At 41.9% G+C, this 15023-nt stretch overlaps 1 protein-coding gene across 20 annotated transcripts in view; it reads right to left on the bottom strand.

Moving 5' to 3' along the window:
* LOC138112916 (titin-like) overlaps window positions 1–15023 on the bottom strand; it is a 241572-nt gene that overhangs the window by 172607 nt on the left and 53942 nt on the right. For 19 of the 20 annotated variants that reach the window (XM_069020525.1, XM_069020531.1, XM_069020532.1 and 16 more), the window contains exon 44: window positions 13612–13890. In XM_069020525.1, the coding sequence (XP_068876626.1) occupies window positions 13612–13890 (279 nt within the window). Of the gene's footprint in view, window positions 1–34; window positions 314–414; window positions 694–791; window positions 1071–1276; window positions 1565–1689; window positions 1969–2470; window positions 2753–2856; window positions 3136–3714; window positions 3997–4241; window positions 4485–4677; window positions 4966–5068; window positions 5348–5441; window positions 5721–5855; window positions 6135–6255; window positions 6538–6697; window positions 6977–7075; window positions 7364–7481; window positions 7761–7854; window positions 8134–8243; window positions 8523–8632; window positions 8915–9014; window positions 9294–9411; window positions 9700–9822; window positions 10102–10193; window positions 10473–10838; window positions 11118–11236; window positions 11519–11983; window positions 12548–13611; window positions 13891–15023 lie in introns of all 20 variants that reach the window. The other variant, XM_069020545.1, reaches the window with a different exon arrangement.

Raw genomic sequence — 15023 nt, 5'->3', positions numbered from 1 at the left:
AAAGAATTTTAGCAAGCTAATACAAAATCATCACCTTGAACTGTTAAGAGAGTCTTTGTAGATGCAGTTCCTACACTGTTTTCTGCCTTGCAGATATATTCTCCACTGTCGTTGCTAGCCACTTTGTTGAAAATAAGTGTAGCAACATTGTCTTTAAAGAACACTTTGTACTCAGGGGTAGACCTGAGTTTTGTATCACCTTTGTACCAAGACACAGTAATTTCTGGTGTTCCAGCAACGTGGCATTGTAGTGTTGTGTAAGACCCAACTGACACCTCAAGAGGTTCCAAGTGAGTAACAAAGTATGGAGGTTCTAAAAAAAGAGAAGCAATTAGACAGGCTTATTAGGTGCCAGGTTTTGGAAAGCATACACTTGAAAAAAAGGGAAGGAAAAGAAGCAAAGGGAGCACACACCTAGGGTAGAGACTACAGCCTCACAAACATCTCTTCCTGCCTCATTTTCAACATGACAAGAGTATTCTCCTGCATCTTCTTTGGTGCTGTCAAGTATTTCCAGGATGCAGGATTTCTCTGTGGTGGTGATGCTACACTTCTGAGACTGTGCGATGGTGTGGCCATTCTTCTTCCATGTCACAGAGATGGGCAGGCTGCCTGTGTAAGTGCCCTCTAGGATGATGGGCTTGCCAGGCTCCACATACTGATCACTCAGTTTCTTCACAAAGACAGCTGGCTCTAATGAAAGGTAAGTCACAAATGTTGAGCCCAACATGCCAAATGGAGAGAAGGAAACAATAATTTAAGGTAAATAGAGAGACATCATCTTTACAAACCTTTTACTCTAAGGTGTGTTGTACAATTTACCCTGCCAGCATCATTAGTCACTAGACAAGTGTACTCTCCACTTTGGGAAGGAGTTACATCATATAACTCAAGCTCCACAACAGACTCCTCCAAGTAGATATTACATTTGTCCCCTGGCACAAGTTCATTGGCCCCTCTAAACCAGTTGACCTTAAAAGGAGGGGTTCCTCTGACAACACATGTGAAAGTGATGCTTGTGCCTGGCAATACATCCAGAGGCTCTGGTGTCCTCTCAAAAGAAGGTGGCTCTAAATACACAAAAGAAAAAGATAGATAAGACAGATTGCTACAGCATAGGTCTGGTATTTCCATACACCTACTAAAGATAAAGAGCAAAATCTTTATTTTTCTGTCAATAATTTTCCCCAAGAATATTTACAAAAGACTGCAGATAATTTCAAGAGAGAAAGAGAAAAGAATAGCTCAGAGGTCTTCCTGATCTTCATATACCCACCTTGTACAATCAATACAGCACTGCATTCATCTGAGCCAGCTGTGTTGGTAGCTTTGCAGGTGTAAGTGCCAGTTTCTGAGTGGCTCAGTGAATTAACTTCTAAAATACATAGGTTATCTGAAAAGGAGATTTGATGTTTTTCTCCACTGACTAGCTTAAGTCCATTGTGGAACCAGGCAACAGAAATAGGAGGTGAACCTGACACTTTACATTCCAGCAGTGCTGAGGAACCCAGAACACCAGGGGTTTCTTTTAGTTTTCTTGTGAAAGAAGGAGGAATTATTCGATCTGCATAAGAAAACATAATAAATTCATGGTTAGAGAGAAAATGAGGAAAGGAATGGAAGAAAGGACAGAGAATATGGCCAAACAAAAGCTTTTGTAAAAGATAGAGGACAAGCTATCCAACCAACCTAAAACATCAACCGATGCTGTACAACTGCTTTTCCCCACGTCGTTTTGCACTGCAAAAGTGTATAATCCACCATCTTCCTTTTCTGCATCCATAATTTTAAGTGTAGATACATTATTGAGGAAAGTGATTCTGTATTTTTGGCTGCTGGTCAGTTCTTTGCCATCCTTGAACCACCCAGTGGAAAGCTGTGGTGTGCCTCCTACTTTGCATTCCAAAGTACAGGCATCACCTATAGTAACTTTCATTGGCTCTGCTTTCTCTACAATGACTGCAGGCTCTGGAAGGAGAGATGGGTAACACATATGGTTAAAACAGGGTTTGATTAGTATTAGCTGTAAGTATTATAGCACTATGAGATGGGGTTTACACATTTGGTACTAAGGAAATTTTGATTTGTTGGGGCGGGGAGGTTTTTACAGCTGTTTCTTCCATCCTTTCTGTTACCCTAAATTGCAAATTTCAGATGCTTTCCAAGATTAAATAAAAATATTTTAATTTTAAAATATATTTTAATTTAAAATACAAAATATTTTAGACTCCCTCTCCAAGCAGGCATGAGCAGAAGACATGACAGAAATAAAGTCACAGAATGGTTCCTTTGAACCCTATTGCTGGACAACTGGAAATACGGAACCTGACTTCTGCTTGCTGGGAAGAGAAGGATTCTCTATTTTGATTGTTTTGAACTCAGAGGCACAAGCAAAGTATACAGCTGACACTAAGCAGCCAAGTTTCTAACTTTAAAAAGAAACTTCCATGAATTTGTGCTTTTTACCAACCTAGAATGGTTAAAGTAGCCATACACTCGCGACTTCCAGCATCATTTCTTATCTGACAGGTGTATTTTCCAGCACTGCTCGTCTCTGTGCGCAAAAATTGTAAAGTTGCAATATTTTCCGTAAATGTGATCTTCGTGTTCTCACTTTCTCTAATAATTTCCTCTTTGTCTTTAAGCCACTGCACAGAAATTGGCTGGGAGCCCTCCACTCTTGCTTGTAACTCTACTGGTTCACCAACCACAACAGTCATGCTGTTTATTTTAGTCAAGAATTTTGGTGGTTCTGAAGAAGAAATATGCAGTTATAGTAAATACAGTGTTTCTGCAAAGAAGAGCAATGCAGCGCCATTGGGAGCGCTGCAGAAGACACAGGTACCAGTACTTTACCTTTCAGCTTCACAGTGCAAACACAAGTGTCACTTCCTACGTCGTTCTGTGCTTTGCACTGATATTCACCAACATCTGCAGCTTCGACATTAAGAATGCGAACGCCTGTATGGTAGTTTTTGGCTGTAACCTTGTATTTCTTACTACTGCGGATTTGTCTCCTGTCTTTGAACCAGGCAACGTCAAATGGAGGTGTTCCTGAAATCTCACATTCCAGGATAACCTCAGATCCTTTGACAATGTCTACTGGAGAAGGCTTCCTGCTAAAGACAGGAGGTTCTAACAAGGGAAGAAAGGAACATTTAGAAAGTAGTCTGAAGCTGTTTGATTGACAAACAGTCTACTGATACCAGCTTCTGGAAAATGCGACTGCTGAGAATATCTATGGAACAGGCAAGACTTCCCTCATTTTCTGGGCACAATGAGTTTGCACAATGGTGAACATTCTTAGAGAGCCCTTAGCTCTGTAGAAAAGGTAAACAGAGGGGTGACCTTTAGCAGAGAGGGTACAGGTCTCATGTAGTTGGTAGTAACCTCCCACTGATGCTAGTTGGTTTGTGTCTGTTCCTTCTCTTCATATTTCAGTTCCTTGATATAACAATTCTTACTATGAACTGTCTTGGATATTAAAAATACAGAACTGGGGAAAAACTAGCTTAGGACTCATCGCATTAAGAACATCATCTCTCTTGTTTAGACACTGGCAGAGATGATGAGGGGGCATCAAGAAACAAACACAACATGGAGAACAGGACAGTCTTGAAATACGAAATTAACCTCATGTTCCTGTATATTTCTTAAGGATACAAACACCAGGGGGAAAATAGGATGCAGTCAGAGAACAAGAGGATAGCTAACCTTTCACTGTGACTTTGGTGCTACAGCTGGCCTTGCCGGCAGGGTTGTGAGCTTCACAGATGTAGTCACCACTCTCATCAGTACTGAGATGATTCATTTCAAGCACAGCCACAGAGTCAATGAATGAAGTCCGGAATTTTTCACTGGCAACAATTTCATGGTCATTTCTGAACCACACTACTTTCATCTCTGGGGATCCACTTACTTTGCACTCAAGCCGGGCTGAGTCACCCTGCTTGACTACTTTTGCTGCCTCTAGCTTCTTAGCAAACTTGGGTGGTTCTAAAAAACCAAAAAAAGTGGGGTCAGGAAGGTCTGAATTAATACTGGAGAGAAAATAGCAGGGAAAAGAGCCAAACAACTGTGGGTTGCAAACACAGGGTAGGGAATTCACTTGGCAGTGTATCAAAGATCACCAAGGTGGGCTTAGCAAAAAGGAAAGAGAAGAAAAGAGACAAAAAAACTGCAACACAGCAAGAAAGAGTGCACACCTGTTACCATCAGTGTTGTAGTGCAAGAGTCACTGCCAACATCATTTGAAATGTGGCAAGTGTAGTGCCCACTCCTAGAAGAATCCACTGAATAGAGGGTTAAGAACCCAGTTGAACCTTCAATACCAATGAAACAAGTTGGACCAGATACAAGTTCTAAGTCTTCTTTGAACCACTTTATTGTAAAGGGTGGTGTTCCTTTTAGTGTGGCCTTAAACTCCACTGTTGAATCTGGTATGGCTTGCTGGCTTTCAGGTTTTACTAAGAAGCTTGGTGGCTCTGCAGTTTTTAAGAAAAAGACACACTCAGTTACATAAGAAACGTCTAAGAATGAAGAAAATCAGTGAGGCAAGCATGGAGACCAAGTTTTCAGTATTAACATTAAGACGTATAAGACTGTTATGTTAGCATAAGATCTAAGGTATTTTCCCGGCATTTATCATAGATAAGAAGTAGCAAAAGAGTTTCAAACCTTTCACAGTCAGGACAGCGCTGCAAGAATCATTTCCAGCAACATTAGAGACACTGCATGTATAATTTGCACTGTCTGCCAGCTCCAGATTAGCAATCTCAAGTGACACAGTGTTCTCATGGCACAGGCTTCTATATTTTGCACTGTCAGTTATCTCTTTTCCATCCTTAAACCATTTTGCAGTAATGGGGAGTGACCCAGAGACTTTGCACTCCATTTGGATAGAAGATCCCAGAATGGTATCCTTTTTGGTTAGCTTTTTGATAAATACAGGAGGAATTGATTGATCTGCCCAACACAAAAAATAGCAAAAACACACTGGTTAACTTCTTGCTTATCTTTCGAGGAGATTATTTTTTCATTGCCTTCCTGATGGATTGGCAATACAAACCTAGCACAGTCAGAACAGCTTCACAGGTGCTACTTCCGAAGTCATTTTCAACCTTAAAACTGTATGTACCACTATCCTCCTTCGATACAGGTTCAATCCTGAAACTGGCCACATTGTTTTCAAAGCTCATTGTGTAGTATCTACTGGGCAGGAGCTGCTTGCCATCTTTGTACCATCTTATCCGAAGCTCTGGTGTCCCAGCCACAGTACACTCCAAAGTCACGGGGTCTTTTTCAGTGACTTTAAGTGATTTAGCCTTTTCTATGATCTGTGCAGGCTCTGAGGTATAAAGAGTGTAAAAATTATAGCAGTTAGCTACATGGATAGGGAACTGACTTTCCAAATACTCATCAAGGTTACACCTTGTACACACCTTGTACGAAAAGCAAAGCAAAGCACTTCTCCATGCCAGATTCGTTCTTTGCCTGACAGGTATATCTCCCTCTGTGGCTGAGGTCAACATTAACAAGTTTCAGTGTGGCCACGCTGTTCTTGAAGGTGATGTGGTGGTGCTCATCGTCTTCTAGTATTTTCTCATCTTTTATCCATGACACAGACAAGGGTTGAGCACCTGCTATGACGCACTGAAAGAATGCATCACCTTTCAAAATGCTAGTGACATTCTCCAGCTTCTTGATGAAGGATGGTGGTTCTGTAGTGTGAGTTTTGTTCAGAAGAGAAGTCGTGGAAATGGAAGAAGAGAAAGAGACATCATATAAAGTAATCCCAGTCACTACACTTTAGCTGGAGCATATAATATTTGAGGTATGCTTCCTAGAGGACTGACCTTTTAAGCTGAGTCTTGTGCTGCAAGAACAGCTCCCACCTTCATTTGATATAATACACTGATATTCACCAACATCCGAGACATCACAGTTAGTCACATTAAGAGTAAATACTGATTCTTTGGCGGAGATGGCGTATTTCTTGCTGCTGAACATCTCCTTATTGTTCTTCAGCCACTTCACCTCAAATGGAGGGGTACCAGTCACCTCACACTCTAGTGTGGCCTCTGAACCCTTCACTACCTCGGTGGGACGCAACTCCCGAACAAAGGTTGGAGGCTCTATAGGGAAGAATGAGGGGAAAGTAGATAGTAACCTTAAATAGTTTTGAGGGGAGAAGAAGTATCTCCTACTTCCTCACCCCAGATATGTGACAGAGATGACAAGACATTCAAAACCAACCTTTTACTTTCAGCTCGATGCTGCAGCTCTCACTACCTGCATCATTGTGGGCTTCACAAACATAAATCCCACTATCTGCCACTCTGGCTTGAGTGACTTTCAAAGTGGCTAAACCGTCTATGAAGGAGATGCCGTACTTAGCTTGGTCAGTCACTTCATTCCCATCCAAGTACCATGTAATCTGGATCTCTGGTGTGCCTACTACCTGGCACTCGAAAGTGGTGGACTGTCCTTCACGCAAAGCTACTACAGAAGTTGGCATCTGAATAAATCTGGGGGGCTCTAGAAGATGGACAGAGAAGTTGAGGTTTTATAATATCCACGGTAGGAAGAAAAGAACCCAGAATTTAAAGAAAAAAAAGGCTAAAATGTTTCCTCCCCCTCCCACCAAAATTGCACAAAAAAATCAGAACCAAAAAAATTAGAAGATTGGGTTGCACACCTTTTACAAACAGAGTTGCTTTGCAGGTTGCAGTCCCCACATCATTGCTTATCTGACAAGTGTAGTTCCCAGAATCAGATGTCCTAGCTGAGAAGAGCTCCAGAACACTAGAAGTGTCATCCTTCCAGACAGATCGACTGGCTCCAGACAGGAGCTCCTGGCTGTCCTTAAACCACTTTATCTGCAGAGGAGTAGACCCTTTCACCAGTGCTTTGAACTGAACCCTAGCATTGGGCACAACCTCTTGAGACTGGGGTTTTTCCACAAAATACGGCGGTTCTATAACATGCAAAAAGGAAGAAAGGGGATTACTCTGAGATGGGGAAATCTGAAAATATGAATGAAAGACCTAACACAAGACAAAGAAGGAACTCAAACCTTTGACTGTTAAGAACCCGCTGCATTGGTTGCTTCCTGCTTTATTTGTTGCTTCGCAAGTGTAAGAGCCACTGTCTGTGCCTTCCAGTTGATTTATTTCCAGAAATGCAGTATTATCATGGAAAGAGTATTTGTGCTTTTCACTTGGTGTTATTTCTTGGCCATCCTTATACCACTGGATACTTATAGGATGCGAACCAGACACTATGCACTCCAGGTGGACAAAAGACCCCTTAATGCTGTCCATTTTCTTGAGTTTTTTTGTGAATTTAGGTGGTATAATGAGATCTATCCAAGACAGAGTAAAAAGACAAAATATTAAATTCAACTGTGATTGTGGCAGATGTCACCTCAGGAGAAAAGATTTTGTGTCTAAAAGCAATAATAAGAGAGACCCCATACACACCTAGGACATTAATGCTGGCAGAACAGCTACTGCTCCCAACATCATTGTGAACCTCAAAAATGTATTCTCCACTATCTTTCTTTTCTGCATAAAGCACCTTTAAGACTGAGACGGTATCTGTAACACTGATCTTATATTTTGGGCCCAATGTCAGTTCCTTGCCATCTTTGAACCATTTGGCTGTAATAGGTTTTGTTCCTGAAAATTTACACTGCAAGGTTGCTGGGTCTCCCTCAGTCACATCTATTGACACAGCCTTGTCCACAATTGTAGCAGGTTCTGTTGTAAACAAGGAGATAGAGTGTTAAGGGCATCTGTAAAAATCACAAAGGAGCTGTCTGAGATCATTGCAAGCCCTCAGGGTAAGACCAACCTTTGACAGTCAGCAGAGCAGAACACCTCTGAATTCCTGCCTCATTTTTAGCCTGACAGAAATATTTCCCATCATGTTTCAGCTCAATAGATCTCACCATAAGAGTGGCAACATTGTTCACAAAGGTCATTTTGATATTGTTGTCTTCAATCACTTCATCATTGTCTTTCAACCAGGACACAGTGATGGGCAAGGAACCTTTAATAGCAGCCTGAAACACAACTGTGCCCCCTCGAAGGGAGCTAATATTTTCTATCTTCTTCAAAAACTGAGGAGGCTCTGGCAGGAAGAAAGTGGTAATGTAAGTACAGGCCTGGCATGTAACAGTGTGGCACAGAAACCACACCAGGATAAGAGCATGCTAGTGGTGTTCTGCACGTTGCACTAACCTTTCAGTGTGACCTCTGAATGGCAGAGGCAGCTCCCAACATCATTTGTAACTCTACACTGATACTCGCCAACATCAGAAGCATCAAACCTGAAAACGTGGAGGCTAATCAAAGATTTCTCAATACTTATTCTGTGCTTCTTACTGCTCCGCACCGGTTTATCGTCTTTCACCCAAAACACTTCAAAGGGAGGTGTGCCAAGCACCTCACACTCCAAAACCACATCAGAATCCTTCAAGACTTCCATGGACTGAAACTCCTTGGTAAAATAAGGTGACTCTACAGTGCAAAAAGGAAAGTGCAATTTGCATTAATCATACTTTTGAAGCTGAGAGATACTGAGTACTGAGCTTAGAGGTACAAACTGTGTGGCTGGATGTCACACACACCTTTGACTGTAACAACACTGCTGCAGATATCTTTTCCAGCATCATTTTTGGCTTTGCAAATGTATTCCCCACTGTCTTCTGTATCAACCTCTGAAACATGGAGTCTTGCCAAAGATTTTGTAAAAGATATCCTGTATTTGTCACTTTCTTTTAGCTCTCTATCATCCTTGAACCACGTGATTTTAATCTCAGGAGTACCAGTGACTTCACAGGTCAGCTCAGCATATCCACCTTTCTTTACCAGATGGGTTGGCTCTAACTTCTCCTTGAAGGCAGCAGGTTCTGTGGATTTAAGAAGAGCGTTCATGACAAAGAACACAGGAAAGAGTGCCACTGGGTTAATCCAGCAGCTAGAATTTTAAATAAGAGTAAGAACGCAAACCTTTCACAAATAAGTTTGCACTGCATGTTACTGAACCAGCTACATTGGAGACTTTGCAGGTGTATTTTCCAGAGTCTGTTGGTTTGACTGCATAAAGCTCCAAGTAACTTGCTAATGCTTCTGTCATTATGTAGCAGGCTCCTCCTGTCACCAGCTCAGTATCACCTTTAAACCATTTCACTGTCAGTGGTGTTGTGCCTTTAAAGGTGCTTTTGAAATGTACAGTTGTTGCAGGCAGTACATCTTGAGACTCTGGTTCTACAGTGAAGCTGGGTGGCTCTAGATTGTATTGAAAGGAAAAAATTGTCAAGAGTAAGAGAGGGCTTGAATTTTGGGAAAGAAAAGTATTATCACAAGATAAGCAAAACTCCAAGAAAAGTGGAACAAGTTGCCAAACCTTTTATAAACAAAGTGCTACTGCTCTCTTTGCTACCAGCAGAGTTTGTGGCTCTGCAAATGTAGACCCCAGCGTCATTTGCATCTAGGTGATTTATTTCCAAAGATGCTGAGCCTTCTGCAAAGTGTAATGTGTACTTGGCACTTGAAGTGATCTCAGTGTCCTGCTTAAACCATGAGACAGTCATTGGAAGAGAGCCTGAAATTTTGCAGTCTAGGCGGCATGAGGTGCTAATGATGCTGTCAATATTCTTCAGTGGTTTAGTAAAGAAGGGAGGAAGAGTGCGATCTGTGGAGAGTGAAAAAAATGACAGAAACGAACACATGAGCAAAACAGGCATTCTGTTCTGCTTCTGGCTCTGTTGGGTACAGAGCAGAGCAACAGGGCTCTTTGCAAAGAGGCAGTACCAACCTAGCACAGTGAAGCTGGTAGTGCAAGAGCTGATGCCCACATCATTGGATATCTCAAAGGTGTATTCACCACTGTCCTGCATTTCAGTGGCATAAAACTTGAGCTGGGCAATGTTATTTTTGAAGCTGATCCTATATTTTTTGCTGGCAGGTAGTGGGTTTCCATCTTTGAACCATTTGATTTTCAGCTCTGGAGTGCCTGTGACAGTGTACTCCAAAATAGCTGGTTCTCCTGCTGTAACCTGGATCATTTCAGCTTTTTCAATTATTTTGGCAGGTTCTACAACAGAATTAAACAACTGGTGTTAAGGACAAAAGGAAATTGCTCTCTCAGGTGGGAGATTGCAGGGGTCACAGCACTTCTCCACTGACCTTTCACTGCTAGTTCACCAAAGCAGGACTGACTTCCTGCATCATTCTCAGCCACGCAGGTGTATTTGCCACCAGAGCTCAGCTGGACACCGGTAATTTGTAGTGTTGCTAGACCATGATCAAATGTCACTCTCATATTTTTATCATCTTTAATAATATCTTTTCCCTTCATCCATGTCACAGAAATAGGCTCTGACCCTTTCACCACAGCCTGTAACGTAACACTATCTCCAGCCAGAGCGGTCACGTTTTCAATTTTCTTAACAAAAGATGGTGGTTCTAATTCAAAGAAGAGAGATAAGAAAAAAAACCTCATCTACTATTACATCATCACATAAAATCTGCTACTTAAAGACAGTTTTGTAAGACAGTATGTGCAGTGCATGTTGCAATTCAGCAAAAGAGCAGGCAAGTCAGAGAACTGCATTCTCCAGCTGGGAGCTAATGGCCCTTTAATCTCAATGTTCTTCAAATTCACAGGTTTGATGCCAGATAAGACTCAAGATACACAAAGAATTTTAAGAGAAGAAGGTATTCTCCCTCCCCAGTCTCCCCAGCCTCCCACAAATCCAAAGACAAGACATTTTATGAAATAAGAGGGTTTTGCCAATCCCTTCAGTAAGTGGAGTTTTCTCTCCCACTGACCTTTCAAGATGTATGTGGCACTGCACATGCATTTCCCGACTTCATTAGCTATCACACACTCGTATTCACCGACATCTGCACTATTAAATGAGGACACCTCCAAAGAAATAACAGCCTTCTGTGAGGTCAACCTGTATTTTTTACTACTGCGAATCTGCTTCTTGTCTTTGTACCAGCTAATCTCAAAAGGTCCAGTGCCAGCAACCTCACACTGAAGAATGGGGTTTGTTCCCTTCACTAGCTCTGCAGGTTCAAGTGTTCGGATGAAAGATGGTGGCTCTACAAAAGCAGTAAGAAAGAATTAATCAACCATGCAAAAAGAAAAAAAAAAAAAAAAAAAAAAAAAAAAAGGAAGGTTTTTCTGAAGAATGTGACTGGCAGCAACAAGAAGGACAGACCTTTGACAACCACTTCGGTGGTGCAGCTGTCACTTCCAACCTCGTTGACAGCTTCACATGAGTAGGTCCCAGTGTCATCAACTTTCATCTCCAAAATATCTAACACAGCCACAGAATTGACAAAGGACATCCTGTGTGTGTTACTTTCATGTATTTCCTTATTGTTCTTGAACCAAGTAACCTGGATTTCAGGAGACCCTTTGATTTTGCATTGAAGGCGTGCAGAGTCACCTGGGGTCAGTAAATAAGATGGATCGACCTTCTTCACAAAGGATGGTGGCTCTGAAAATGGGAAGAAAAGGGAAGAGTGGGGAAGAGATGGTAAAAAGGGGAAGAAGGGGAAGAGGAAAGGGGAAAGAAAGGGAAAAGGAAAAGGGAGAAAGGAAAGAAAGCTGAAATACAAAGCTTTGAAAGATTGCTTCCCAGAGCAAGAACAAAATACAACTTCACAAGAGATCAGCATAATCTTTGCTGAGCTACAGCTTCTGTGGTTTTGCTTGCCGTCTTCATCCATCTCTCCCCTGCATGCAGGAGCAATTCTTGATTTTCTCTGGTGAAAGAAATATTGAAGTAACACACAGTGCACTGTCAGGCAACAGGGAAAAAGACTTCAAGGGGAAAGAACCAGGTGGCAGGTCTGAGAAGAATTCACAGCGTAATTTCAGCCCAAAGAAGACTTTTGCCTGTGGAAGAAGAAATGGGGAACCCAAGAAGATGACAGGTAAAGGGGGTATAGAGCTATCTTACCTCTGACTGTGACGCTGGCAGAAGAGGAGCTGCTTCCTGCCTCATTTGAAGCAGTGCACATATAGTGGCCTGAATCCTTGACCTTAGCCAGAGGAATCTCAAGCGAGGCTATTTTGTCTTCAAAGTAAATCTTATAATCTTTGCCTGGAGGGATTTTGTTTCCATCCTTTGTCCACCCTACAGTTACTTTCCTGTCTTCATCTACCTGACATTCAAGGCGTATTTTTTTGTTAACTGCTGACTGTACTGACTGCAAATTTTTAATGAAGTGGGGCTTGTCTATAATGACCATTTCAGCCTGGCAAATATCAGCCCCAAACTTGTTGGAAGCTTTGCAAGTGTAAGCCCCTCTGTCACTAGTGGTAAGACGGGAAATTTCTAGAACATGTTTATTTTCCACTTTGGAGATCTTATGGTGGTCTGAAGGTGAAATAGTTGTTCCATCTTTCTGCCAGGTGACGTCGATGACTGGAGTGCCCGAAACAGTACACAGGAACTTGGCACTTTTGCCAACAAAAGTAGTGATAGATTCAGGTCTGGTAAGAAACGTTGGCGGAAATGCCTCTGCAAAACAAAGGGGTTCAATGTTACCAAGAGGTGAGGAGCAGAGCCACATTTGCCAGGGACAGAGAGCAAGAGAAGCCAGCTTGTCACTGGACACTCTTAAGCAAAAGAAAACAGCAGTAAAGGAGATAAGAGGTGTTAAAGATGATAAATTTTGGCTTTTGGTTTTGTACTTCTTCAGTCTAAGTGTTGCTCCAGAGCTTGAAGGTGTTTTGAATCTCTGGAGCAATGTACAAACTAAAGGAAAATAAACCAAAAGCCAGAACTTCCTTCCCCAAGACTGACACATTTGCGCACTGTTCTCTCAAGATGGGCAAGTTTGCATGCATTTCACTGTTCATGCATTTTTTTCTAGTCTCTAGCACCTAGCACTTAGCAAAGACCACATAAGGACTCGTCCCACAAAGAGAAAAATCAGAGTAAAAAAAGTAATCAAGAAACACCCAGAAGATGGTGGTTTTTTGTTTGTTTTTTCTTTTAAGAAAAAAACCCCACTGTATAGCTCTCAGTATACAAAAAGTTTGCAAACTGAAAGCCTTTAAACCTTCTCGTGTTTTTTTAAGAAGATCTATTTCCCTAGTCACAGAGTTCCCCTTTGGCCACAGCACAAAGATGTTCAGGTATGCAGAGCTGCATACCCTGCGTCGCCAGTATAGTTGCAGGATAAATTTAGGGTGCTAGGATAATTGCACAGTGACTGTTACACCAAGAAATCAGATTTAGAAGTGTTTCTTGTTGTCTGAAAGTTAAATAAACCTTCTTCAAGAACGTATTCACAAAACAATCCCATGCTGCTTCTTCCTGCTCTCTTTCCCCCCTTCTTTCTTTCCCTCTGAAACTTTTCATGCTGATTCCCTTTCCTTCATAGAGAAAGTACCTAAAAGCAGCATTCACAAAAGTTATTCTTTTTCTATGTTTGTGCCTGCCAAAATTAGGCATGGATTATGTATTATAATGCCAACCAAGAGCCCTACCATAAACATGTGCAAGTATAGCAGTGAAAGCATTACAATACACCAAGATATTTTATGGAAAAGGGGAAGTGCTTGAAAGTCTGTGCTTACCAGTTACTGTTAAAACAGCTGTAGAGCTTACACTGCCATGCTGGTTGGAAGCCTTACAGCTATATTCTCCACAGTCAACAACTTGAGGCCTCGGGATCTCCAGCGTGGAGAGGTAGTTGGAGGTGCGAATGGAGTATTTGTCCCCATCATATATCTCTCGTCCGGCTTTGTACCACTGGAACTTGACACTGGGAGCCATCTCTACCTCACAGGTAAACTTGGCCACATGATTTACAGCCACTTCCAGGGGTTCAAGCCTTCTTCTCAGGATTGGTGCAACTGAAATTAGAAGCAGAGAGTAACTCAAAACCCTGCCTGCTGACATTCTGAAATTATGTGATTGACTGACTGAAAAAAAAAGGGACATATTTGCAATTCGCATAAAGTGACTGTAAAAGAAAAAATATCTGTAAGAAATGAAAGCAGTACCAGACTCGGTGGACAGACAGTCTTACAGTGCCTAATGACATCAGGAAACAGTGGTGATACTGGAAAAACAAAGTGAAATAGCAATGCACAATAGCAATAGGATATAAAAATATAGTAAAATATCCTGGAGTTGTGAGAAATTATGGTGTGAATAAGAAATTGTGGTGAATCTGTGCAATGACTCTAAGGAGTGAGAGAGGGTGCAGCAGTGAGCAAAATGGGAAGAGCAGGTCCACTTCTCAGGCAACAATAGGATAAATGGTTGGGATTGAGATACAGCTTTGTCCTGACCATGCTAGTGCAATGAAACAATGAAGTTCCTGACCAAAGACTGGGGTAATGGAAGTGAGCGGTCTTGCAATGTGGTAAATGGAGACCACCAATCCAGAGAGAAAGGGGACCCTCTGTTTAGTGGCATGATGGTATTAATATTGTATCTCTATTCAAAGATCCACATAGTAGGGGAGGTTCGTTAGTAGAGCAGTGCATTATGAAGATTACTTTATCCCCATAATCCAACCTCTTTTAACAACTGTGAGTTTTGCTGCTGTTGCTCTTTTTCCACCTTGATTCAGCGCCTCACAGGTGTACTCTCCTTGGTGAATCTCCCCACACACTTTGCTTATTACTAGTGTGTACGTGTCCTGATCTTGCAAACACTTGAATTTGTTGCCTGAAGAGACCAGTTTACCCTCAAAGTACCAGTTCACCTCTCTGACATTTGTTATGACAGACACCAGCCTGACACTCTCCTCTTCCTCCACAACAGTGTCAACCAGTTTGCTGTGTATGATGGGATAACTTTCTTTGCCCAGCTCATCCTCTAGCTTTCCAGCACTAATTTTCAGACCCTCTCTGCTTTCTTCCTCACACTTTTCTTCCCTTTTCTCCTTTATTTTCAGTATTTCTGTGGGTGTCTCAATAAGAAGATCTGCAGAGGCTACATCAGCAGTGGGTTCAGCTGCACCTACATCCTTGATGTG

The sequence above is a fragment of the Aphelocoma coerulescens genome, chromosome 7 (genome assembly GCF_041296385.1).
Source record: "Aphelocoma coerulescens isolate FSJ_1873_10779 chromosome 7, UR_Acoe_1.0, whole genome shotgun sequence".
Lineage (NCBI taxonomy): Eukaryota > Metazoa > Chordata > Aves > Passeriformes > Corvidae > Aphelocoma > Aphelocoma coerulescens.
This window is presented reverse-complemented; position numbering and strand designations above follow the sequence as displayed.